General features: G+C 42.0%; 3 protein-coding genes across 4 annotated transcripts in view; all 3 read right to left on the bottom strand.

Moving 5' to 3' along the window:
• Positions 1 to 717: 717 nt before the first annotated feature.
• Positions 718 to 14,513, bottom strand: LOC307020288 (uncharacterized protein). Its single transcript, XM_079651523.1, has 10 exons — positions 14,352 to 14,513; positions 11,966 to 12,011; positions 11,336 to 11,539; positions 8,867 to 9,005; positions 8,027 to 8,169; positions 5,855 to 5,907; positions 5,134 to 5,258; positions 4,490 to 4,597; positions 3,734 to 3,943; positions 718 to 2,033 (listed from the first exon to the last, which is right to left on the bottom strand). Exons 3-10 carry the CDS (start codon positions 11,530 to 11,532, stop codon positions 1,722 to 1,724), a joined length of 1,287 nt encoding a protein of 428 aa, XP_079507649.1. The 5' UTR covers positions 11,533 to 11,539; positions 11,966 to 12,011; positions 14,352 to 14,513; the 3' UTR covers positions 718 to 1,721.
• Positions 14,514 to 18,214: 3,701 nt separating this feature from the next.
• med31 (mediator complex subunit 31) lies at positions 18,215 to 21,934 on the bottom strand. Its single transcript, XM_079649253.1, has 4 exons — positions 21,736 to 21,934; positions 21,158 to 21,232; positions 19,688 to 19,784; positions 18,215 to 18,430 (listed from the first exon to the last, which is right to left on the bottom strand). The coding sequence occupies exons 1-4, from the start codon at positions 21,743 to 21,745 to the stop codon at positions 18,226 to 18,228; spliced, it is 387 nt and encodes a 128-aa protein (XP_079505379.1). The 5' UTR covers positions 21,746 to 21,934; the 3' UTR covers positions 18,215 to 18,225.
• A 409-nt stretch (positions 21,935 to 22,343) lies between these two features.
• Positions 22,344 to 27,126, bottom strand: part of slc13a5a (solute carrier family 13 member 5a) — a 110,661-nt gene continuing 105,878 nt past the window's right edge. For both annotated transcript variants that reach the window (XM_079647359.1, XM_079647358.1), the window contains 5 exons: positions 25,250 to 25,353; positions 24,966 to 25,087; positions 24,023 to 24,184; positions 23,726 to 23,863; positions 22,344 to 23,452 (listed from right to left, as the gene is read on the bottom strand). In XM_079647359.1, the coding sequence (XP_079503485.1) occupies positions 23,324 to 23,452; positions 23,726 to 23,863; positions 24,023 to 24,184; positions 24,966 to 25,087; positions 25,250 to 25,353 (655 nt within the window). In that variant the 3' untranslated portion in view covers positions 22,344 to 23,323. The remainder of the gene's footprint in view (positions 23,453 to 23,725; positions 23,864 to 24,022; positions 24,185 to 24,965; positions 25,088 to 25,249; positions 25,354 to 27,126) is intronic.

Raw genomic sequence — 27,126 nt, forward strand, 5'->3', positions numbered from 1 at the left:
TGGCAGTACTGCTGCTCACAAAATAATTCCGATGGACTGTCCACTAGTAGGGAATGAGTCCTTACCCCAAGTGAAGGAGTTCAAGTATCTCGGGGTCTTGTTCTCGAGTGAGGGAACAATGGAGCGTGAGATGGGTCGGACAGTCGGAGCAGCGGGAGCGGTACTGCAGTCTCTTTACCGCACCGTGTGACGAAAAGGGAGCTGAGCCAGAAGGCAAAGCTCTCTGTCTACCGGGCCGTTTCCCTTCCTACCCTCACCTATGGTCATGAAGGATGGGTCATGACCGAAAGAACGAGATCGCGGGTACAAGCGGCCGAGATGGGTTTTCTCCGCAGGGTGGCTGGTGTCTCCCTTAGGGGTAAGGTGAGAAGTTCAGTCATCAGGGAGGGACTCGGAGTTGAACCGCTCCTTCTTCGCGTCGAAAGGAGCCAGTTGAGGTGGTTCGGGCACCTAGTTAGGATGCCACCTAGTTAGGATGCCACCTGGGCGCCTCCCTAGGGAGGTGTTCCAGGCAGGTCCAGCTGGGAAGAGACCAAGGGGTAGACCTAGGACCAGGTGGAGGGATTATATCTCTTCTCTGGCCTGGGAGCACCTTGGGACCCCCAGTCAGAGCTGGTTGATGTGGGGAAAGGAACGTTTGGGGCTCTCTGCTGGAACTGTTACCTCCGAGACCCGACCACGGATAAGCGGGAGAAGATGGATGAACGGACAAAATAATTCATAACAAAGACATTTTATTTTAATAAATGAGGTAGACTCCCATTTTTTAATCAAGACTCTGTGATCAATCATTTCACACATTCAGTGATCAGTAAGTATTAAAACAAAGTTACACAACATCTTAAAAAAGTTCAGTGGAAAATTAAAAGTGAATCTCTGTCGCTAAAGGTCCTTCAAAAGAAACAGTAAAAAAGACGTAGAGGTGACGTAGTGTTGCATCATGGGAGTTGTGGTCTTCATTATTGCCGTTACGTTGTTAAATTCTACGATGACTTCTACTGTCCTCTTCAGGTGAGAGTTCTTGAGTTCTACTTTCAGAACCAATTAAATCACCTTTTTGAATATTTCTTTTTTGCATATTTATTTCCCAGCGTCTGCTTTTCTTCGATCTTCTCCTGGACGATGAACACGATGATCCTACGGTTTTTTATTCCAATGTTACAACAATAACTATTAACCATTATTATACTTTTCATTTTCTTCATGTGTCAGAGACAAAAACTATTTGGGTTTAAGAATGAAAATATCTACACTTTTTAAGAATTTCGAAGTTATTTAACACTTATTAGGACTTTTAAAGACTTTGTAAGACTCCCAGCTGTTGTCTCTAACTATCCGGTAGTTGAGTCGCCGGCAGTAGCTTTTAGATAATTATACCGTTTAATAATTATTACAATGTTAAAGAATTTTTAGAACTTATTAAGAGTTTTTTAACGCAGTCTCACACTTTTTGAGACTTTTCAATTCTTCCCAGAGGTCGTTGAGTCTCCGGTAGTTTTCAGATGTATTATCTTTTAACATGAATCTGTTATTATATATTAATATTGTTCATCTGTTTTAAGTATCAGCTATTGTCTCCGTCAGTAAACGAGCTCCCAGCTGTCGCCATCGATCAGGCGGTAGTTGAGTCTCCGGTAGTTATTCATCTGTTATTATATATTAATACTGTTGATCTGTTTGAAACCTCCTTAGCTAAGGTAAGGTATCAGCTATTGTCTCGGTCAGTGAACGAGCTCCCAGCGGTCGTCTGCGATCAGGCGGTAGTTGTTTCTCCGGTAGTGTTTGGGGTGTTCTCGGCGCTGCCTCCACACCTCCTCGTACAGACTCCTGACGGCAGGCGGCAGCGGGGGGAACTGAGCGGTGTCAGCGAGCATCGAGCAGTAATCCCACTGCTGCTGCTGGAGCACCATCAGGTGGCGCTGCTGAATGCCTCGCTGCTCCTTCTCCTGCAGCTCCTCCAGCACCTCCTGCTCCATCAGAGCAGCCGAGGGTAACGAGACGGAGCCATCCAGCACCGCCAGGGCGAACTGCACCTGAACGCACCACAGGGAGTCATTAGGATCGACTCGAACAACCTCTGTGGATCAAACGAGGCCTCACTTAAAGACTTCAGACTGCTAAAGACTTCGGGTGCGTTCACACCTGCCTTGTTTAGTCCGGTTGAATCGAACCCTGGTACGTTTAGCCGCTTGGTGCGGTTCATTTGGGTCGGTGTCGAGACCTCTGAAGTGAACTAAACAACCAGACTCTGGTCCGCTAAAATAGGTGGTCTCGGAGCGCTAATGTAGCATTACTGTAACGCCGTTATTTTTGGCAGTAACTAGTACTCTAACGCGTTATCTTTTAAATTCAGTAACTCAGTCACCGTTACTACATGGTGCGTTACTCCGTTATTTTTTTTAATATAGTCTCGGCTCCCAGACGTTGGTGAGCGGGGCCAACAGCGAGGCGAACAGAGATGAGAACAGAGATGAGAATGCACCCTTAGTGCCACCTGTTGGGACTTATTAAGACTTTTTAACACGGATTAAGATTTGAGTAGAGTAGACAGAAAGTTTAAGACTTTTTCAATACTTATTCAGACCTTTCTTCAGACTGCTCAACACTTTCTCAGACGGTTTAAGGTGGTTTTTAGGACTTTTAAAGACTTATTAGAACCTTTAGCACATTTTAAGACTTATTCAGACATAGAGACTTTTTGAGGCTCCCAGCTGTTGTCTCTTATTATCCGGTAGTTGAGTCTCTGGTAGATTTTGGATAATTATACCGTTTAAGACTTAGGTTGAAGACTTTCTCAGAAGGTTTAAGGTCGCATTCACACCTAACCATCCGCTCTCTGGTGCGTACCAGACCACAGTTTGTTACATTTTTTCATTTTTCAGAAGGTTCGGCTTGCGTTCACACAGGCAAAACTCAAACGGACTGTAAACTTTAAACACAAGTCATGCGCTCGGAAATGCTGTTCAACCATTGGTCAGACATTAAGGGGGTAAAAACGCAAATCCTGGCAATTTCTACCGGAGCCTCCGCCATGGAGCATCGGCAGGTTATTCTCATGCTGCTGTTAATCTGGAGATCAACAGACACTAGCGGCCCGCGCATATGATTATATCATCAGACAACGTCCGTTAAAAAACATTATAACACATACAATGAGAGACGTTCTGCAGTCAGGAGGGCGTTTCACCGACGACAGGTGTTGTTACTTTGATGTAGCTGACGGAGAATTTTTACTTTACACGACACTGTTCAACACTTCATTCTGCTTCACTCTTTAACTAAACAACCGCGGATGTCTTGAAAGAGGCTAAAGATTTTGAAGATATCCCCGTTCTTGTGACGCGTAAATACTACGCTTCCTATGTTTTGGTGCGGACTGTGTTCACACCAGCAATGAACCGCAAGCAAGCGCTCCGAGACCACCTATTTTAGCAGACCAGAGTCCGGTTGTTTAGTTCACTTAAGAGGTCTCGACACCGACCCAAATGAACCGCACCAAGCGGCTAAACGTACCAGGGTTCGATTGAACCGGACTATACAAGGCAGGTGTGAACGCACCCTGAGACTTTCTCAGGCGGTCTAAAACGTTCTCAGAGCGTTTAAAATGTTCTCAGAGCGTTTAAAACGTTCTCAGAGCGTTTAAAATGTTCTCAGACTTCCTTAGACTCTTTGAGACTTCTGAAATGTTTCTCAGGTATCTTTAAACTCCTTATCTTTGGTCGGGTCGGCCTACCTGGCAGTGGAAGTTGGGGAAGGGGCAGATGAGTTTGCACATGCCGATGAAGAAGAGCGAGGGGAAGTTGGGGGGCATCATGTGGCGGTACAGGGGCGCCAGCAGCTGATCCTGGATCTGTAGCTTCAGCTGAGCGGCGTCCAGGTACGGGAAGCTGAAGACGTATCCGGTGCAGAACAGCAGGACGTCTGCAGGGCCCGAGGAGCCGTCCTGCAACAGGAAGGGTCTTCATTAATGTTCAATACCTTTAAGACTGGTAATGACGGATGGAAACGTCTTCAGATCTGTTAAGACCTTTTTAAGACCCTTTCAGCCAGCCCTGTTTAAGACTTAATAACCCCTTGGAAGACTTTTGAAGGTTTATTGAAAACCTTTTAAGACTTAAAAAACGGATTCAAGACTTTAATACTTTAAAGGAAATGACTTAATAAAAAAATATATACTTTAAAGGCTTTTTAAGGTTTATAAAGAATGTACAAGAATGTTTAAGACTAAAAAAACATGGCTAAAGACTTCATTACTTTCAAAGACATGTGAGACTTTTTAAGACTTCTTAGGATTTGAACTCATTTAGACTTTTTAAATAATTCTTAAGGATCATCAAGACTAATTAAGACTTTATGATTAATAAAGACTGTTTAAGATATCTTAAGACCTATTCAGACTCCTAAGGACCCTCTGAATCCCTGGGTCTTCACAAACTGGGTGAAAGTGAAGGTTATTATTCCTGCTGCTGCTGCTGGTAGGTTTCCTGACCTGGAAGCGAATGCTGCCGTCTCTCTCGACCGCCTCGACTAAACCGGCCTCCTGGATCCCGTCAGGAAGAGGGAAGGTGAGCGGAGGACCGGAGAAACTCAGACGCACCTGCACACAAAACAAACCAGAGAAAAGTCTTCATGAATTGGCCATATTTGTGTCCCATTTTAGTGCCATTATAGTTCAATATTTGCACCATTTTGAGAGTGATATTTCTCCAGAACTTCTGTTTCAATTGGTAAGAAAATATTATAATGTTCAGTTTCTGTTTTTGTAGATGGGAAAATATAAAATATCAGACATTAGGACTAATAAAATAAATATAATTTCTACAGATGGACTTCAAATAGTGCATTCTTAGTTTGATTTGTGCAATACTGAAATAGGACTGGATACAGGACAGTTTTGGTTGTTAAACATGAGCCGACATTAACTTCTAATCATGGAGAATGTTCTGTTGTGTTCTTTAAAACACAGTGATGAGTTTATTTTCAAATGAACATATTGGGTGTTCCTTTATTTTACCCTTTTTCTGGGGAATATTTCTGAACTGAATCTAAGAAACCGCCTCATAAACATCATAATAATGATCTCTCCACATTAATCCACTAAAGTTTGTCACCTGAACTCAATGTTTTCGTTACCTGGGCTCCAGCGTTAGCCAGCTCCATGGAAATATCCAGTCCTGAAGCTTTTGCTCCCAGAACGATGACGGTCTTCCCTGAGAACGACTCAGCAGATCTGTACGAGTGACTGTGGAGCACCTCTCCTGCTCAGAGAGGACTGTTAGCATAGCTTAGCATGAAGACTGGAAGCAGGGGGAAACTATTAGCATAGCTTAGCATGAAGACTATAAGCATAGGGACATTATTAGCATAGCTTAGCTTAAAGACTGGAAGCAGAGGGACATTATTAGCATAGCTTAGCTTAAAGACTGGAATCAGAGGGACATTATTAGCATAGCTTAGCATGAAGACTGGAAGCAGAGGGACATTATTAGCATAGCTTAGCTTAAAGAATAGAAGAAGGGGGGAAATATTAGCCTAACTCAGCTTAAAAGTTGGAAGCAGGGCAACTGTTAGCATAGCAGGGGGAAGCTTTTAGCCTAGCTTAGCACAAAAGTTGGAAGCAGGGGGAAATTGCTCGCATAGCTCCATCAAAAATAGCCATCAGAAATGCTGTATTTTCAATGAATTAGTTTAAATTTGAAATACTTTATTGAACCCAAATTGGAAAATTATTAATAAGCTGGTTAATAAAGAAATACACATGAGTTAAAAAGTATATATACATATATAAATTGGGTTGAATCTGACAGTATGTATATATATATGTCGATTTAATAAACCATATTTATTAAGGTACCTTTAAATTTCTCCATCCCCGGTATGGTCGGGATGTTAGGAACAGAGTAATGCCTTAAAAACAAACAAAAACAAATGTTAAAACACAAAAAAACACTTAAAATGAAAAGAATACTGGGCTTTGGCGACACCTAGCGGCAGCAGGAGGTAAAGACACTTAACAATTTAAGAAATAATAAAATGATACGTTAAATGAAGTACGGAAATACATAAGAAAAAGGACAATATAATCCTAAAAATGGTTAGAAACAGTTTAACCAACTTCAGTCATAATCATAACTACCAAATATGTTTGTTTATATGTACAGTGGGGCAAAAAGGTATTTAGTCAGCCACCAATTGTGCAAGTTCTCTCACTTAAAAAGATGAGAGGCCTGTAATGTTCATCCCAGGTATACCTCAACTATGAGAGACAGAATGAGAAAAAATCCCATTGTCTGATTTTTAAAGAATTTATTTGCAAATGATGGTGTAAAATAAGTATTTGGTCAATAACAAAGAAACAAGATGTCTGGCTCTCACAGACCTGTAACTTCTTCTTTAAGAGCCTCCTCTGTCCTCCACTTGTTAACTGTATTAATGGAACCTGTTTGAACTCGTTATCAGAATAAAAGACACCTGTCCACAACCTCAAACAGTCACACTCCAAACTCCACTATGGCCAAGACCAGAGAGCTGTCAAAGGACACCAGAAACTAAATGGTAGACCTGCACCAGGCTGGGAAGACTGAATCTGCAATAGGTAAGCAGCTTGGTGTGAAGAAATCAACTGTGGGAGCAATTATTAGAAAATGGAAGACAAACAAGACCACTGATAATCTCCCTCGATCTGGGGCTCCACGCAAGATCTCACCCCGTGGGGTCAGAATGAGAAACAAGAACGGTGAGCAAAGATCCCAGAACCACACGGGGGGACCTAGTCCATGACCTGCAGAGAGCTGGGACCAAAGTAACAAAGGCTACCATCAGTAACACACTATGCCGCCAGGGACTCAAATCCTGCAGTGCCAGACGTGTCCCCCTGCTTAAGCCAGGACATGTCCAGGCCCGTCTGAAGTTTGCTAGAGAGCATTTAGATGATCCAGAAGAGGATTGGGAGAATGTCATATGGTCAGATGAAACCAAAATAGAACTTTTTGGTAAAAACTCAACTAGACGTGTTTGGAGGAGAAAGAATGCTGAGTTGCATCCAAAGAACACCTACTGTGAGACATGGGGGGGGGGACATCATGCTTTGGGGCTGTTGTTCTGCAAAGGGACCAGGACCACTGATCCGTGTAAAGGAAAGAATGAATGGGGCCATGTATCGTGAGATTTTGAGTGACAACCTCCTTCCATCAGCAAGGGCATTGAAGATGAAACGTGGCTGGGTCTTTCAGCATGACAATGATCCCAAACACACCGCCCGGGCAACGAAGGAGTGGCTTCGTAAGAAGCATTTCAAGGTCCTGGAGTGGCCTAGCCAGTCTCCAGATCTCAACCCCATAGAAAATCTTTGGAGGGGGTTGAAAGTCCGTGTTGCCTAGCGACAGCCCCAAAACATCACTGCTCTAGAGGAGATCTGCATGGAGGAATGGGCCTAAATACCAGCAACAGTGAAAACCTTGTGAAGACTTACAGAAAGCGTTTGACCTCTGTCATTGCCAACAAAGGGTTTATAACAAAGTATTCAGATGAACTTTGGTTATTGACCAAATACTTATTTTCCATCATTTACAAATAAAGTCTTTAAAAATCAGACAATGTGATTTTCTGAATTTCTTTTTCTCATTCTGTCTCTCATAGTTGAGGTATACCTCGGATGAACATTACAGGCCTCTCATCTTTCTAAGTGGGAGAACTTGCACAATTGGTGGCTGACTAAAGACTTTTTTGCCCTACTGTATATATTGTCCTTTTTATATATAAAAAACAACAATTTATGTTCTGTCTACTTAGTGGGGCAAACATGAGAAAATGTCTCAATCTAGTGAAAGATTGTACAGAAATGAACTCTGATCTAAATAGCTTTCAATGGGAAAACACACGTTATCATTATACACTGATTATAGCAGCTGATGTATAGTTAATGTAAGTTATCTCCATAAACAGCAAAAAATCATGTCACAGTTAAAAAGCCCAAAAAGTCCCGAGTGATGCAGACGGGTTAAATGCAGATTTCTTCACATCTCACCCGGAGCAGACGAAGATGGAGTCGAAGGTTTCTGTTTTCTGAAGACCGGAGGAGTCACAAGACGTCACTTCCCACGTCGTCTGTCCTTTGTCTTCCTCCAACGCCAAAACAACAGGCGTCACCTTCTCCACCGCTGTGTTAAACTGAAGAACAACAGAGAGGAAGATAAACACAAGGCTAAAACAGAGCTTCAGGACTGTTTCTGTGTTGGTCCCTGAAGGCAACATCTCCCTACTTCTGTTGGTCCCTGAAGGCAACATCTCCCTGCTTCTGTTGGTCCCTGAAGGCAACATCTCCCTGCTTCTGTTGGTCCCTGAAGGCAACATCTCCCTGCTTCTGTTGGTCCCTGAAGGCAACATCTCCCTGGTTCTGTTGGTCCCTGAAGGCAACATCTCCCTGCTTCTGTTGGTCCCTGAAGGCAACATCTCCCTGCTTCTGTTGGTCCCTGAAGGCAACATCTCCCTGCTTCTGTCGGTCCCTGAAGGCAACATCTCCCTGCTTCTGTTGGTCCCTGAAGGCAACATCTGTCTGGTTCAATGCAAATGTGATTTTGGATTATGCTGGAAAATAATCTCCGTGTCAAACGGACGTTTATGATTCTTACACGTTTAGTTCAGCGGGATAATCTCCACATATCAACACCACTTTATGCCGACTCAGGGTTTGGGGTTTTATGGCTCGTAACGCTGACTAATTTCAGGGTTTTAGGACTCGTAATGTTATCTGATTACCCCAGTATCCATTTATTTGCAAGCGTGCAGAGTTCATTACTGTGAACCTAATTTAAGTTGAAATACTAACAGGTTTTTCTGTATTTATTTTTGGATGGCATGGACTCACGCGGATGTTAGGCCGGATGCCGTGGTTCTGGCAGTATTTCTCCAGGTAGTTCTGGACCTCGTGGTGCGGCAAAAAGCTGCTCAGCTTGGAGTCGAAGGGGAAATCAGGAAACATCATCACCTCTTTGGGAAGATTCGTCCTGTGGGAGGAGGAGGAGGAGGAGGCTTTAAAACTTAAATGTAAACAGGACCGTGAGTGTTTTATGAAGTTTCCTGAACATGGTGTTCCTCAGGGAAACCTCCTCGGCCCACTTTAGTTTTATTTTTGTAACACTAACACACTTCAGGGTTTTAAGACTCATCATGCCACCCGAAGGTCTCAATTTCCAGTTTTGCAAGCCTTCAGAGTTTAGTACAGTAAACCTAATTTAAGTTGAAATACTTAATACATTGACACGTCACTAATCAAATATAGTTTGCCACATGGGACCAGAGATGTTAAAGTACACACATCCTTTCCTCAAGTAGAAGTACGGATACTCATGTTTAAAAATACTCTGGTAAAAGTAGAAGTACTGACTAAACTTCTTTACTCAAGTAAAAGTAAAGAGGCTTTGAAATGTACTGAAGTAAAAGGTACCCATAACTAGCAGCTGTTTTAAAGAGTACCTGACCTCCCTTTATATTAATAGAACAATAATGTCATTGTTAGCTAATGAATGTTTCCATGGTGACCAACGGCAACATGACAACGTTTCCATTGGTCCCTCTTCTTTAGAGAAGACCAGGAAATGATGGATACACGGATCGTGTTCAAATCAATAGGCACGCAATGACTCTAAATAATAATGATCACGCCACCAAACACACATTCAGACTAAAGGAACCAGCCTGTTTGGAGAATGAGAGAAGTAGAAAGTACAGGTATTTGAGTTCAACATGTGAGAAGTAGAAAGTACAGGTATTTGAGTTCAACATGTAAGAAGTAGAAAGTACAGGTATTAGTGTTCAACATGTTAGAAGTAGAAAGTACAGGTATTTGTGTTCAACATGTAAGAAGTAGAAAGTACAGGTATTTGTGTTCAACATGTAAGAAGTAGAAAGTACAGGTATTTGTGTTCAACATGTGAGAAGTAGAAAGTACAGGTATTTGTGTTCAACATGTAAGAAGTAGAAAGTTCAGGTATTTGTGTTCAACATGTAAGAAGTATAAAGTACAGGTATTTGAGTACAACATGTAAGAAGTAGAAAGTACAGGTATTTGAGTTCAACATGTAAGAAGTAGAAAGTACAGGTATTTGAGTTCAACATGTAAGAAGTAGAAAGTACAGGTATTTGTGTTCAACATGTAAGAAGTAGAAAGTACAGGTATTTGAGTTCAACATGTAAGAAGTAGAAAGTACAGGTATTTGTGTTCAACATGTAAGAAGTAGAAAGTTCAGGTATTTGTGTTCAACATGTAAGAAGTAGAAAGTACAGGTATTTGAGTTCAACATGTAAGAAGTAGAAAGTACAGGTATTTGTGTTCAACATGTAAGAAGTAGAAAGTACAGGTATTTGAGTTCAACATGTAAGAAGTAGAAAGTACAGGTATTTGCGTTCAACATGTAAGAAGTAGAAAGTACAGGTATTTGTGTTCAACATGTAAGAAGTAGAAAGTACAGGTATTTGAGTTCAACATGTGAGAAGTAGAAAGTACAGGTATTTGTGTTCAACATGTAAGAAGTAGAAAGTACAGGTATTTGAGTTCAACATGTGAGAAGTAGAAAGTACAGGTATTTGAGTTCAACATGTAAGAAGTAGAAAGTACAGGTATTTGAGTTCAACATGTAAGAAGTAGAAAGTACAGGTATTTGAGTTCAACATGTAAGAAGTAGAAAGTACAGGTATTTGCGTTCAACATGTAAGAAGTAGAAAGTACAGGTATTTGCGTTCAACATGTAAGAAGTAGAAAGTACAGGTATTTGTGTTCAACATGTGAGAAGTAGAAAGTACAGGTATTTGGGTTCAACATGTAAGAAGTAGAAAGTACAGGTATTTGTGTTCAACATGTAAGAAGTAGAAAGTACAGGTATTTGTGTTCAACATGTAAGAAGTAGAAAGTACAGGTATTTGCGTTCAACATGTAAGAAGTAGAAAGTACAGGTATTTGTGTTCAACATGTGAGAAGTAGAAAGTACAGGTATTTGGGTTCAACATGTGAGAAGTAGAAAGTACAGGTATTTGAGTTCAACATGTAAGAAGTAGAAAGTACAGGTATTTGAGTTCAACATGTAAGAAGTAGAAAGTACAGGTATTTGGGTTCAACATGTAAGAAGTAGAAAGTACAGGTATTTGAGTTCAAAATGTAAAAAAGTAAAAAGTCTTCAGAAAAAATAATTAGGGGAGTAAAGTACTGATACCAGAAAGATGTACTTAAGTACAGTAACAAAGTATTTGAACTCCACTACTTCCCTCCTCTGCATGGGACACATGCATTACATTTATTCACATTATTTCTGACTGCATTAACACGATGGCACTGATTTACCGTAGGTCTCGGTACATGCTGCTGTGAACCGGCCTCCCGTTGTCGTACGTGATTCTCTCGTCGTAGCACCAGGTTCCCCCGATGTTGTCGGTGAGCTCGAACACCACCGGGGGTGCGAAGCGTTTCCCTTTGGACAGGATGTGCCGCGCTGCACAGAGACCCGCCGCCCCTCCCCCGACCACCGCCACCCGCAGCATCCTCACCCTGAAATACAACACGAAACACAACAGCTCAGACATGACATGACAAGTAAGGTGCGTAGATACGAATAAGAAATAAAAAACACTGAACATCGTAGGGATCCCCAACCTCTACCATTCTCTATCCGGGGGGTAGAGGCAACAACAAAATTAAGTTAGATAGCAATAATTATCAAAAATAAATAAATGAATTTATACTGGGGTGACACTGTTACAGGAAAACATAAAAACTTTCAAATCCAAAGTGCATAGGAGCGCTAGGCTGAAGGAGGAAGCCCTTGTAATATAGAAGATGACAGTGTTGGTCCAATATAATCCATAAGGCAATAAACCTGATTCTGAACGTGTTATAAATTCTACCTGCTGTGTGTGGGTGTAATCTGACAGTATATGTATATTTTTACTCAATAAAACACATGGTTTTAGTTACCTTTAAAGTTCTCTCTATGGTCGGGATGTTAGGAACAGAGTAATGCCTTAAAAACAAAACACAAAAAAAAGATTGAGAAAAGCTGACATTTGGTGACACCTGGTGGCAGCAAGAGGTAACGACACTTCACATTTAACAAACAATATAGTAATTATAGTTAAATGAAATGAATTTGTATGCATGGTCTTTGTTCAATAAAGATATATAATACTACAATACAAATAGTTTTCTTTGTGATTAAGAGTCCTCTCCTGCTGATGTTCAGGTGTATATCAGTATGTAGTGTCTCTACTTTAAAGAGTCCTCTCCTGCTGATGTTCAGGTGTATATCAGTATGTAGTGTCTCTACTTTAAAGAGTCCTCTCCTGCTGATGTTCAGGTGTATATCAGTATGTAGTGTCTCTACTTTAAAGAGTCCTCTCCTGCTGATGTTCAGGCGTATATCAGTATGTAGTGTCTCTACTTTAAAGAGTCCTCTCCCTGTTGATGTTCAGGTGTATATCAGTATGTAGTGTCTCTACTTTAAAGAGTCCTCTCCTGCTGATGTTCAGGTGTATATCAGTATGTAGTGTCTCTACTTTAAAGAGTCCTCTCCTGCTGATGTTCAGGTGTATATCAGTATGTAGTGTCTCTACTTTAAAGAGTCCTCTCCTGCTGATGTTCAGGTGTATATCAGTATGTAGTGTCTCTACTTTAAAGAGTCCTCTCCTGCTGATGTTCAGGTATATATCAGTATGTAGTGTCTCTACTTTAAAGAGTCCTCTGCTGCTGATGTTCAGGTGTATATCAGTATGTAGTGTCTCTACTTTAAAGAGTCCTCTCCTGCTGATGTTCAGGTGTATATCAGTATGTAGAGTCTCTACTTTAAAGAGTCCTCTCCTGCTGATGTTCAGATGTGTGTCAGTATGTAGTGTCTCTACTTTAAAGAGTCCTCTCCTGCTGATGTTCTGGTGTATATCAGTATGTAGTGTCTCTACTTTAAAGAGTCCTCTCCTGCTGATGTTCAGGTGTATATCAGTATGTAGTGTCTCTACTTTAAAGAGTCCTCTCCTGCTGATGTTCAGGTGTATATCAGTATGTAGTGTCTCTACTTTAAAGAGTCCTCTCCTGCTGATGTTCAGATGTGTGTCAGTATGTAGTGTCTCTACTTTAAAGAGTCCTCTCCTGCTGATGTTCAGGTGTATATCAGTATGTAGTGTCTCTACTTTAAAGAGTCCTCTCCTGCTGATGTTCAGGTGTATATCAGTATGTAGTGTCTCTACTTTAAAGAGTCCTCTCCTGCTGATGTTCAGGTGTATATCAGTATGTAGTGTCTCTACTTTAAAGAGTCCTCTCCTGCTGATGTTCAGGTGTATATCAGTATGTAGTGTCTCTACTTTAAAGAGTCCTCTCCTGCTGATGTTCAGGTGTATATCAGTATGTAGTGTCTCTACTTTAAAGAGTCCTCTCCTGCTGATGATCAGGTGTATATCAGTATGTAGTGTCTCTACTTTAAAGAGTCCTCTCCTGCTGATGTTGTCAGTGTTTAGTTGATCTACTTAACTCTCATCTATATATTGACCATGAGCTCAAAGAACTTTGGTCTACTGTCTGTTTGACTTCAGAGATAAAGAAGAATATAGTAAAGATAACACGTCGTCCAGATAACAGGAGACACATGTTTTTCTCAAGACAAGTTTTGCAAATAAAACATGTAAAAAGTAGTGACGGGGTAAAGAAGATATATATTGCTTATTAAAAGAAAGTATGCTTTGCCAGGTGTAAAAAACTAAAACTCCTTGTTAAAAAAGGCGATTTCTTTTTTTTGTTGGGGTCATTTCTTTGGTCTTCATTCATGTTTCCTTCCAGATGATTTTTAATTTCTTAATGGACCTTAAACACAAGGTAGGCTACGAGATTGCTGCTTAACTCTGTGTGCATCCCATAATGACCGGAGAGGCTCCAACAGCATCCTCTGGGACCCAAAGCATGCTCTGAGAGAGAATCTGAACTGCTACCATCTGATGGAGGTCACTAAAGTCAGCCCGAAGCATCCTTTGTGCTCCAGCTTGAAGCATCCTTTGTGCTCCAGCCTGAAGCATCCTTTGTGCTCCAGCTTGAAGCATCCTTTGTGCTCCAGTCAGCCTGAAGCATCCTTTGTGCTCCAGCCTGAAGCATCCTTTGTGAAACACACATACCCACAGAGGTGTAATACAATACAAGCTGTCTTAAAGTCAGTTTCACGGAGCTTTAAACACAGACCTTTGGGACATTAAGTTCTTCAAACCAGGCTAATATGTTTAGCCAACCCTCCAGAGGGGCTGCAAGCTAGTTATTAGAGTTTAAAGAGACACTTTTAAACACAATTCTCCAGTTAATTATCAATAATGAGTCAAATAGGAGTTACCGTAGTGTCTGTCGGTGTTTACCCTTCCTGCTGTGTTGATATTCCGCCTCGAAAAGCAGAGAAAACGGAGATATTAAACGTTATTTCGGTGGGTACCAGTTAGCTCAACGAGACGATTTAAGTTGTGACACCTGACCGGTTTGAGTGAAGAAAGAGGTGTTGTGAGAAATACGGTCACTTCCGGTATACGTTAAACAATGAACATCCGCCCCGAGACTTTCGGAATAAAAGCGCTTCACGTTTTAAATTGGGTAAAATTAGAAAGAGATGGAGAGGCTTCAGTCTAGTTTAAAGGAGAGATTCAAGAAACCTGAATACAGGAACATAAAAAAGAAATGGACGGTTAAATGTTAACAATTTAATCTAATCATTTAAGCAGTGGTGAGAAGTAATTAAATTATATACATTCAAACTGTAGGCCTACTCAAGTAGGCTACTATTTAGAGGTATTTGTACTTTCCTTGAGTATTTCCATTTTATGATACTGTGTACTTCTACTCCTCTACAGTTCAGAGGTACATGGTGTACTTATACTCTTCTAGAGTTCAGAGGTACATGGTGTAATTATACTCCTCTACAGTTCAGAGGTACATGGTGTACTTATACTCTTCTAAAGTTCAGAGGTACATGGTGTACTTCTACTCCACTAGTTCAGAGGTACATGGTGTACTTATACTCTTCTACAGTTCAGAGGTACATGGTGTAATTATACTCCTCTTCAGTTCAGAGGTACATGGTGTACTTCTACTCCACTACAGTTCAGAGGTACATGGTGTACTTCTACTCCTCTACAGTTCAGAGGTACATGGTGTACTTATACTCTTCTACAGTTCAGAGGTACATGGTGTACTTATACTCTTCTAAAGTTCAGAGGTACATGGTGTACTTCTACTCCACTAGTTCAGAGGTACATGGTGTACTTCTACTCCACTAGTTCAGAGGTACATGGTGTACTTCTACTGCACTACAGTTCAGAGGTACATGGTGTACTTCTACTCTTCTACAGTTCAGAGGTACATGGTGTACTTCTACTGCACTAGTTCAGAGGTACATGGTGTACTTCTACTGCACTACAGTTCAGAGGTACATGGTGTACTTCTACTGCACTACAGTTCAGAGGTACATGGTGTACTTCTACTCCACTAGTTCAGAGGTACATGGTGTACTTCTACTGCACTACAGTTCAGAGGTACATGGTGTACTTCTACTCTTCTACAGTTCAGAGGTACATGGTGTACTTCTACTCTTCTACAGTTCAGAGGTACATGGTGTACTTCTACCCCACTACATGTACAGTTCAGAGGTACATGGTGTACTTCTACTCCACTACATGTACAGTTCAGAGGTACATGGTGTACTTCTACCCCACTACATGTACAGTTCAGAGGTACATGGTGTACTTCTACTGCACTACAGTTCAGAGGTACATGGTGTACTTCTACTGCACTACAGTTCAGAGGTACATGGTGTACTTATACTCTTCTACAGTTCAGAGGTACATGGTGTACTTCTACTGCACTACAGTTCAGAGGTACATGGTGTACTTCTACCCCACTACATGTACAGTTCAGAGGTACATGGTGTACTTCTACCCCACTACATGTACAGTTCAGAGGTACATGGTGTACTTGTACTCCACTACATGTACAGTGCATTCAGAAAGTATTCATACCCCTTCACTTTTCCCACATTGTGTTATGTTACAGCCTTATTTCAAAATGAATTAAATTAATTTGTTTTCTCAACATTCAAGACACAACACCCCGTAATGACAAAGTGACAAAAGTTTTAAAAGAATATTTGCAAATGAACAAAAAAAAAAAAACACTCAAATATCACATGAACATAAGTATTCCCACCCTTTACTCAATACGTTGTTGAAGCACCTTTGGCAGCCATTACAGCCTCGAGTCTTCTTGAGTATGACGCTACACGCTTGGCAGTTTCTCCCATTCTTCTTTGCAGATCGTCTCAGGCTCCATCAGGTTGGATGGGGAGCGTCGGTGCACAGCCATCTTCAGATCTCTCCAGAGATATTCAATCAGGGTAAAGTTTGGGCTCTGTCTGGGCTCTGGGCTCTGTCTGGGCTCTGGGCTCTGGGCTCTGGGCTCTGGGCTCTGTCTGGGCTCTGGGCTCTGGGCTCTGGGCTCTGGGCTCTGGGCTCTGGGCTCTGGCTGGGCTCTGGGCTCTGGTCTCTGGGCTCTGTCCGGGCTCTGGGCTCTGTGCTCTGTCCGGGCTCTGGCTGTGCTCTATCTGGGCTCTGGCTGTGCTCTATCTGGGCTCTGGCTGTGCTCTATCTGGGCTCTGGCTGGGCTCTGTCCGGGCTCTGGCTGGGCTCTGGCCGGGCTCTGTCCGGGCTCTGGCCGGACCACTCAAGGACATTCAGACTTGTTCTGAAATCCCTCCTTTGTTATCTTGGCTGTGTGCTTAGGGTCGCTGTCTTGTTGGAAGGTGAACCTTTGCCCCAGTCTGAGACAAGAGCACAACCCATGACTTGGTTTGTGCTCTGATGTGCAGTCAACTGTGGGAACTCATATAGATCCAGGTCATGTCAGATCTATTGAATTTACCACAGGAGGACTCCAGTCAGGTTATAGAAACATCTCAAGGATGATCAGTAGAAACGGGATGCACTTTAGCTCAATGTTCAGTGTCATAGCAAAGGGTGTGAATACATGTGATATTTCATTTGATTATTTTCAACACGTTTGCAAACAATTATTTAAAACGTTTTCACTTTGTCATTATGGAGTATTGTGTGTGGAATGTTGAGAAACAAAATGAATTTAATCAATTTAGAAACAAGGCTGTAACATAACATTTGAAAAAAGTGAATAGGGAATGAATACTTTCCGGATGCACTGTATTTAATACCTTTGTGATATCCGATGTCACTGCAGATCTGCTGTAAGCTAGCTAGCTAACTTAGCTAACCTAGTCATTTCAGATATGCTGACTAACTCTTACAGTTATGGGAGAGAATAATAATTGTTCAGCTTTATAATAATAAGTTATCATTACAAAGAAAAACAGCTTTTGGATTCCACACATGTTTATTTGTTGTGAAAAGCAGAACAATGTCCTCATAACTCCAGTATCACGTTGGCGAACAGTCCTCCTCCTTTTCCTGTGAAATGTGTTATTTTTCAAGTTACGGTGGTACGGTGGTCGAGAGGTGCCAACGCTCAACGGCCAAAAACACTTCCATCAGGAGAAACACGCTGAAGCTTCACAAACGATGCGGATATAGAAACACAAAACAAAACACACACATTTTATAAAACAGAAATAAAGACAATCTGCTTCTGGATTAAAGACGTTTTTATTTGCTTTGTTTTATTTTCAGTGAATGAAAACAGAATTACATGCTGGAGCAAAAAATAAAATTTAAATATTGTCCTCTCCTCCACGGTCTCTTCGTGTAATGTCTTTTTTCTTCTTCTGTTTTCAAATGCGGTTTTTTTCAAGGGTCTTTTTGCATTCACTAAAGTACGGTGGCCTACGGGTGCCAACACACTTCAAACCTCTTTCATCAGGAGAAACACGTCGCAGCTTCAGAAACAATGTGGATATAAAAACGCATTTTATGAAACAAAAATAAAGACAATCTGCTTCTGGATCCAACACGTGTTTATTGGCTTTGTTTTATTTTGAGTGAATGAAAAAAGAAGTACATGAATCAGCAAAAAGCCCCAAAAAAGAATAGTATTGTCCCACTATCTCCCCCCTCCTGCTCCCCTCCTCCTCCCCCCCCCCCTCCTCCTCCTCCTCCTCCTCCTCTTCTCCCCCTCCCCCTCCTCCTCCTCCTCCTCTCCTCCCCCTCCTCCTCCTCCTCCCCTTCTCCTCCCCCTCCTCCTCCTCCTCCTCCTCCTCCTCACTTAGCGGACGTGTTAGCATGCGTGGCTACATGCTGCTGCTGCTCAGCGAGCGCCTGCTGCAGCCTGGAGCGCTTCCTGCTGTAATGCTGCCAGTGGAGCAGCTGCTGCTCGTCGATGAACTTGGTGCACTGAGCGTTCACCAGCTCCTTCCTGAAGTGCTCGTACTGCAGCAGCTCCAGCATGTGCAGGCAGTGAGGGTACCTGGGGGAGAGGGGGGATTCCTTAGAGCCGGGAAAGAGTCAGCATTATGAGTCCTAACACCCGAACACGAGTTTATACTATAGAGGGAATGAGTAGGGATGGGTTACGGTTTTAACGGTACTACTACTTTTATCGATACCGCTTATCGATACGGTCTTTAACGGTACTTTTATCGGTTCTTTAGAAAAAGAAAAAGGTACGAGACGGGTAAAGTTTAACCACACCTCGGAGCGCGTTCTCTCCGCCATCTCCTCCGTGTGTGTGTGTGTGTGTGTGTGTGTGTGTGTGTGTGTGTGTGTGTGTGTGTGTGTGTGTGTGAGTGTGTGTGTGTGTGTGTCTCTGAGTGTGTGTGTGTGTGTGTCTCTGAGTGTGTGTGTGTGTGTGTGTGTGTCTCTGAGTGTGTGTGTGTCTCTGAGTGTGTGTGTGTGTGTGTGTGTCTCTGAGTGTGTGTGTGTGTGTGTGTGTGTGTGTGTGTGTGTGTGTGTGTGTGTGCTGCATGTAGCAGCCGCGTGTGTGTAAACCGCCCCGCCCCCTCGCACACAGACGGAGAGAGAGATCTCTCGTCTGGATTGGTGGAAAGATCGAAAATACTAAAAATAATCAGAGACGCATTTTGCAGTCTTTCAGCTAATTAGAAACGGAGTTGGCGAAACTAAAACTGCAATATAACGTTTGTGTAGCAATAACACACGACATATATGAAACGTCTCCAGTACCGATAGAAAGACAGATAACGTCTGAGCTTAACGGTACCTCGGTCTTTAATAACTCAGCCCCGGGGCTCGGTACCCATCCCTGGGAATGAGTCATCAGTGTGAGTCCCTGAACCCTGAAACGAGGCTATACTCAAACATCTGAAAGAAAGACAAATCAGGTTCTTGATAAAATCGGTGCAGAGATTATAAATGACACGAGGCTAACAAAGGGGTCTTATCGTTCTCATTGAAACTCTATCTGGGTTATCTGAATTCAAGCTTTCTTAAAGAAACACTTTTCAAAGCCCTGATGAGTCCTAGACCCTGAAACGAGGAGTCCACATTTGATCCTTTTATCCAAAGACAATAACATCATTCAACCACAAAGCCAGAATCCTGCAGGTATACTTCCAGCTCATAAACCCAACACCTGAATGCTACTGCGTTAGCTTCAGTGACGTGTTGAGCTCCAGGTGCAGACAGGTGTGTCTTCAGTCTGAAGAGGGGGAGACTTCAGGATCAGTAACGTGCACTTCCTTTTATAAAGAAGATGAAGTCTTACTTGAGGAACTTGGCGTACTCGGGCTCCTTCCAGTACAGCAGGTACTTCAGGTAGTTGATGAAGGGCCGCTCCCTCAGGAAGCCTCTCTGAGCCAGGACTGAAACACAAACACACACACACACACACACACACACACACACACACACACACACACACACACACACACACACACACACACACACACACACACACACACACACACACACACACACACACACACACACACACACACACACACACACACACACACACACACACACACACACACACACACACACACACACACACACACACACACACACACACACACACACAAGTCAGATTTCAGAAAAAAGACAATATTCTGAAAAAAGTCCAAGCTCAAATCTTTTTTTTAACAAAATGTTAAAATTCTATTAAAAAAAAGGCAGATTCTGAGATTTTTTTTTATCTGACAAAAATATTAATTTCCCTTTAAAAAATATTTGTTCAAAGCGGCTCCAGCCCTCTTCTTACTCCGTAGCATTGTGTCATGTTATAAAGTCAATATTAGCAAAATACCTGATGATCAAACAGTACGTTGCACTGAGTGTCTCTCACAGAAACTCTAAGATGTTTTATTTCATTAGATTTACTGATAAAAGCTTGTGGTCTAATCTCCAACATTGACTCAATATTTATTTAAAACACATTTTAACATTATTTCCGGGGTTCTGGATCAAAACCGGTGCAGAGATATGAAATATCCTTTATATGGTGTCTAAAGCCCTTCAATAGTGTTTTATTGTCAGAGTTATAACACCGTAAAGCTCAAAGGACTACTGTGTAGATTCCTTACTAAGTCTTCCCAGCCTCTTTATCCCATCATAAAAACATTTAGTAATATCTGGAGGGCGTGTTATCTTTATTACGCTCTTATTTATCTCTGATTCCTTGAGGACGTCCCGCTGTTCCTCGAAGTCAAACAGACCGTTTCAAGTTCTTTGAGTTCATGTTCCATTTATAAATCAGGGTAAAGTTCATGCAGACTGAGAGATAAAACTCTGACCCGGTTTCTGGGTTTCTGTTGGGAAATACTGAATGTCCTCTTCCAACATGAGAGCAACATGCTAACAAAGGTATCAACTGTAGCTGTGAACATGACAGGATGTGTGATGACCTAGAAGAGCATCAGGACTGTTTGAGGCATATGATAGCTATGTGATTAACATGATGATTCAGCCTCTATGGAGAGAGACATATGACAAGCATGATCATTTCTGACGTGGAGCTAATCTGAAGTAAACATTGAATACTGCTTTCTATTCCTCCATCTTGTGACTGTGGAACTCCCTCTCTTGGATATCAGCATGTGAAGGACACTGTTCAGGAACTAGTTGATGCTCTGTATGTGATGACTCCTTCCATTCTGGAGAGGATCACAGATACATGGATCCTGAGGTTCAAGCTCAAACCGGAGACCGGGGAGAGTTTCTAACAGTTTGGACTCACAGTTGAGGTAGTTGGGGTTGGCCAGACACTGGATGAACTCCAGCTCCGACTGGAAACGGTTCCTCGCCTGCTCCTCTGCACAAACACACACAAAAAACACAGAAATAAATCATATTGAGCAACATGACGAGTAAACATAAATGACTGTGTGATGATTGATCATGAAAGTGTTCTCAAAGCTGGTAAAGGTGCAGCTAGTTTGAATGACTTTGTATACTGCAGGGTAGCTGGTGGATTTACTCCAGGTGGAACTAAAGTCTGATTCAACACTTGATTAGATTTCACATCATTCATCCACATCTGTGAAGTAACTAGAGGGATTACATACATGTAGTGGAGGAAAAGTACACCATGTACCTCTGAACTGTAGTGGAGTAGAAGTAGACAGTCGCATAACAAGTACCTCTAAAAGTGTATTTAAGTACAGTACTTGAGTAAATGTACTTTACACCCCTGCTCTTGTAGATGGTGTGGATAGTTTATAAAACGTTAATATATAAAAGGTACATAAACGTTTATTAGAAATAAAACTCTTGTATTTTCTGGATCTTCGTCGAAGCTAAATAACGGCTACTAACCTGTCTCCATGACGACGGCTGTAGACAGATACGGTTCCAGAAACTGTTAACAGTCGGTAAATAACCAACTATATAAACTGGAGAACTGGAGAAAAAGGTGTATAAACCAGTCAGTGATGAATAAAACAGTCTGTGGGTCTTTGTTGTCACTGGGATCAGGAGAGCGAAGCCATATTTGCCAGAAACCAGTACTCTTTCATTTGACGACAATTTACGTCAGTTTACGGTAATGGCTGTTCTCAATGTGACCGCCAGAGGGAGGCATTTCCCAACAGGGTTTTATATAAAAATATATATCATAACGTTACAAAAAAATGCTGCTAACAGAGTTTTACACATTTTATTAAATAATATCCAAAGGGTGATTATTCATGCTTTTTTAAAATTGTCAAACAGAGTCAAAAGAAGCATTCAGATGCTTTACTGCAGTACTTATAGAATTAAGAAAATATGATAAGATGGTGTGTGTGTGTGTGTGTGTGTGTCTGTGTGTCTGTGGTGTGTGTGTGTGTGTGTGTGTGTGTGTGTGTGTGATTGAGTGAGTGAGTGAGTGAGTGTGTGAGTGAGTGAGTGAGTGTGTGTGTGAAAAATATTAAGAATACACAAACTTCCAGTAAATTAATTCCTCCCGTTAATAGGTGGATGCTTTTAATTTGAAAAACCCACTTGACAGTAGTGCATTATCAAAAAGACAGCAGTACAACAACAACAACAACAACAACAACAACAACAGTAGTAGAAGAGATTAGATGAATTCGTACTTAAAAACTAAATATAGGCGTTAAAAATAAATCGTTTTCACATCATAGAGGTGAGAACGCTTTTGGTTCATGGCTTTTATTTTGAAAAACCTGAAAAGTACCTTAATGTTAATTTAAAAAAGAAGAAATGACAGGAATTAAAAGTTTATAAAAATAGTATTGATGTTGTTTGTAAAAAAGTGTTCTCAGCCAGAGGTATGAAGTTATTCTTGGTTTGTGCGCTTTTAAAAAACCTACATGACAGTACTCATCAAATAAAACGTCATTATTCTTACAAAGTCTTAAAATAATATATTTTCTAGGATTTAAATTCTAACAATATTCTAATCATGGGGTTTTAAAAATAAATAAATAACCACAAAACTACATTTTTTGTTTATTTTATATCTACCACTGATAGCGCGTGTTTGGGGTTTACTTCCTGCAGAAGCCCCGCCAAAGTAAAAGACTGCATTTTCTTCAACGTTTGTTATCTTAAGCGCTCCAGTCAGCTTTCTGTTTACTCCTTTACGTGGCCCGCAAGAGCTCTGAAAGAATAAAATACGTTTATTTTACGGTTACATGCCACTTTACAGAAGCACGTTGCCCATAAACTACATGTCCCACAATGCATCTCATTTTGTGACATGTGCACTGAAGAGACTTGCAATTATTCACCGTAGACTTCTGCTTTCAGACGCAGTTAATTATGAAGTTATCACCCTATCTGATAATAATCCAGTGCTTTGTTTAGACCCATTGTTAGATGAGTTTCCGAACATGACGACAGCGTTCCTATTGGCTCAGAAGCCGCAGTGTGGACAGGTAGAAACAGAGGGTTGTTGGTTCTACACCGGCGCCGTGGCGTTTGCCCACGAGGGGAACGTGTCCAGTCCAAAGATCGCGTAACCCCAGGTGTTGATGGCCAGACTGATGCAGCCGATCCCGAGGACGTTCATCACGATGCCCGCTTTGGCCTGCAGGGGGCGCACAGTGTCAGATATTGAAGAGAGGTTATTGGAGTCAGGGCGGTTAAAGTTAGAGTTGAGTTACAAAAACAAATTGGGGATTACCATCATGGTTACAAAGTTAGAAACGAGTCATTCTAAATCCCTTTCTAGTGCTTTAGTGTCTCTTTGTAGTCATTTTACACTAATTGTACGTCTCTTGTTGGTCCCTAGATTGACTTTCCAACAGGAGATGTAAGATGCAGACTCTCTTCTTCCAAAGGTCTGAACATGACAGCTCACCATGTCGGACACTTTGAGGAACCCGGAGGAGAAGACGATGGCGTTGGGCGGTGTGGCGACCGGCAGCATGAAGGCAAAGGATGCGCTCAGCGTGCAGGGAATCATCACGTAGAGAGGGTTCAGACTGATGGACTGGCACTGGAAGCACAGGGAGTTAAGAATATATATTATTTAACATTGGCAAAATCACAGAACAAGAAATCAGTAACATTTCTGACTGTGTGTGTGTGAGTGAGTGAGTGAGTGAGTGAGTGAGTGAGTGAGTGAGTGAGTGAGTGTGAGTGTGTGTGTTGCTACCATGGAGGCGAGGATGGGCAGGAAGAGTGTTGCCGTGGCGACGTTGCTGGTGCACTCGGTGAAGGTGGCGACGAGGAGGCAGAGGATTACAGAGATGGCCGCCGGCGGGATCGACTGCAGGGGCGTCATCTGATCCCCGAGCCACAGGGAGAGACCTGACTCCTGACACCCCACACACACACACACACACACACACACACACACACACACACACACACACACACACACACACACACACACACACACACACACACACACACACACACACACACACACACACACACACACACACACACACACACACACACACACACACACACACACACACACACACACACACACACACACACACACACACACACACACACACACACACACACACACACACACACTTTCAAAGAGCTGCCCATTGTTCTCAAAAAGTTTTCTACATTTCTTCAAATATGTCTTACTGTTCAATAAGTTTTAGATAATTTCCTTAAATGTGCAAATCTCTTTTTTTTAAAAATTGTCAACATTTCTAAATATCTTTTTTACAAAGAAAGTGCCAATTTCCCGAAAAACGTCATAACTTTGCAATCATTTTCAAATGTCTCCGAAGGAAATGTAAACTTCCAGAACTGTCATATCGTGCCAAAAGTTAATTAACTTCCAAAACAATATCCCAACTTTCTGAAAATGATTTAACTTTAACCAAGTGCAAAGTTTCCTTTGACGTTCTAACTTTTCTAAGTGTTTAAAAATGTGTTTTACATTTTAAAAAGCTTTCCTAAAATGTTTGAACCTTCAAAGAATGTCACAAATATACGTAAATATCTTAACCGTCCAAAATGATGCCACATTTCTAGGAATGTCCCGACATTGCACGGAAATGCAACTTCATAACATTTTCCAACTTTTTTGTTTCGTTCCTAAATATCCCAAGTCCTGACTAAAGTCTGACCTCGCTTCCTTTGGCGAGAGCGAAGCCGCCTCCCAGCAGCAGCACGATGTTCCATGGCATCTTCTTCTGAGTCACCTGCCAGGTGAGCAGCGCGGGGGTGGGGCCTTGGGGCACCTCAGACTCTGATTGGATAAAACAAAAGGTGTTTACATCACTAAAGAAATGTCACCTCTCTCTCTCAATACAATACAATGGGGCTCTCTCTGTGTATGTGTGTGTGTGTGTGTGTGTGTGTGTGCGTGCGTGCGTGCGTGCGTGCGTGCGTGCGTGCGTGTGTGTGTTACCTGTCTCGGAGCTTCTCCTGAAGCAGAGGAATCGAGGCGGCTGGGAGGGAAGAACGAACAACAAAACAGCGACAAACAGAGCGACCGTCGCATCCGTCACGAACCTGCCGACAGAGACATCCATCCATCATGTAAACTATTTATGAATGTATTTAACTCTTGGGGTAAACCTTTAGGATAACATCTTTACCTTGGGGAAAGGCACACTGACTGTAATGATGTTGTGAAGGTAGTGTGCTTGCTGAGACCCAAAGCAGAAAGTCTGTGTTGTTGAGATCGTTGCCACAGAAAGGGAAAAACCTTCTCTTGCAACGATGCTTCCAACCAGGATGAACGAGCCGCGTGAAGCCGACTGACAGGTGGTGTGTCATAACCTCCTGTGTGTCCTCTCTCCTGCGTCAGCGCTCAGCTCATCAGTGACTTTCATCACTTTGTACTCCATGCTCTTTAAATGTTTGCACCCAAAAAGAACTGGCACAGCTCCAGGACCTTTGTGTTTTTCCTTCAACCTCCCTCTGGTTTATTTTAGATATTGTTTACACCTTACCAACAGTGTACCTGCACCACGTGTAAGGATCAATATATTGTATAAACTGCCAAGTTAATGAGAACATATTCCCTTTTTCCTAAAATAAAAGAGTACATTTCGCACAATCAATTGATCTTTTTGTTTGTAATTTGTTTACGGAGGCTCGTTATTCAGCATCAGTAAACACAAGATAAATGGGGGCATCATCCTGGTCCCCCCCAAAGTATTAAAGTATTTATCTATCAGATCTCTTTCAGTGTAGCTTTTGGAGTCTTTTCTTGCACACCACATTTAATGTTTGTGTTAGATTTCATCAACACAGTGTTTGCACTTCACAAAGAGTTTTATATCACGTGTAAAAGTTTCAGCGTTATATGGAAGGTGCAAGGATGAATTTGACCAAAGTATTTGTTGTTTTTCCTGAGCTGGAAGTGTGAATGTTACACTAAATCAATCTAGTTGTTGACGTTGAAGTCCTCCTCTCAGCACTTCCAGTTACAGGATGTAGGTAAAAGGTGGAGTTTGGGTTCGTCAGTGCAATCAGGTGACACGTTGAAATCCTGCGTCTGTGCTACAGGTCCAAGGTGACCCCCCCCCCCCCCCCAGAGATCACCTGCTGGCTTTGTTTGTTTGTTCTTTGAGAAAACATTTAAAAAGGGTTAAAATCCCCTCCAAAAACCCTGAACTGAAAACATGAATCAAGCAGATTTCAGAAGATGTATCAGGAAGTAAAATTAAAGAAATGATATATTCCTGTTAGTGTTTTTATTTTTGTTTCCGTCCGTCCCTTCCGAGAAATTCAGTGTTTTGTTTTGTTGGGTTGGACAAAAACATCCGTCAGGACAAACAGATCAATGTCTGACGTGGTATGACGCGGTTTACAACTCTAGAAAACACTGAAGAGGTCACAATATACTTTCTGTGTCTCGAACTCTCTGATTGGCTACTGTCGACCTCATTGACAACCAATCAGAGTTCTGATCACAGAGAAAAGATCGGTGACATCGTCTTCCTACTTTTTCCTGATTTGGAAGCTGTCTCAGGACCGGTCTTTAGTCTCAGGAAAGGTCTTTAGTCTCAGGACCGGTCTTTAGTCTCAGGACCGGACTCTAGTCTCAGGACCGGACTCTAGTCTCAGGAAAGTTCTTTAGTCTCAGGACCGGTCTTTAGTCTCAGGACCGGTCTTTTGTCTCAGGACCGGACTCTAGTCTCAGGAAAGTTCTTTAGTCTCAGGACCGGTCTTTAGTCTCAGGACCGGACTCTAGTCTCAGGACCGGTCTCTAGTCTCAGGACAGGTCTTTAGTCTTAGAACAGGTCTTTGGTCCCAGGACCGGTCTTTAGTCTCCGG

This window comes from Notothenia rossii (assembly GCF_949606895.1).
Source record: "Notothenia rossii genome assembly, chromosome: 9".
Lineage (NCBI taxonomy): Eukaryota > Metazoa > Chordata > Actinopteri > Perciformes > Nototheniidae > Notothenia > Notothenia rossii.

Bases quoted from the DNA above. Each gene is read 5' to 3' on its own strand.
- LOC307020288 (XM_079651523.1), bottom strand. From the start codon at position 11,532: ATGCTGCGGGTGGCGGTGGTCGGGGGAGGGGCGGCGGGTCTCTGTGCA. The intron at 8,170-8,866 runs GTGAGTCCATGC...GTTGTTCTTCAG, and splicing joins GCATCCGGCCTAACATCCGC to TTTAACACAGCGGTGGAGAA. The intron at 3,944-4,489 runs GTCAGGAAACCT...TTCCTGTTGCAG, and splicing joins ACGGCAGCATTCGCTTCCAG to GACGGCTCCTCGGGCCCTGC.
- med31 (XM_079649253.1), bottom strand. The intron at 19,785-21,157 runs GTGAGTCCAAAC...TTTGTGTTTCAG, and splicing joins CAACCCCAACTACCTCAACT to TCCTGGCTCAGAGAGGCTTC. The intron at 18,431-19,687 runs GTAAGACTTCAT...CCTCTCCCCCAG, and splicing joins GAGTACGCCAAGTTCCTCAA to GTACCCTCACTGCCTGCACA.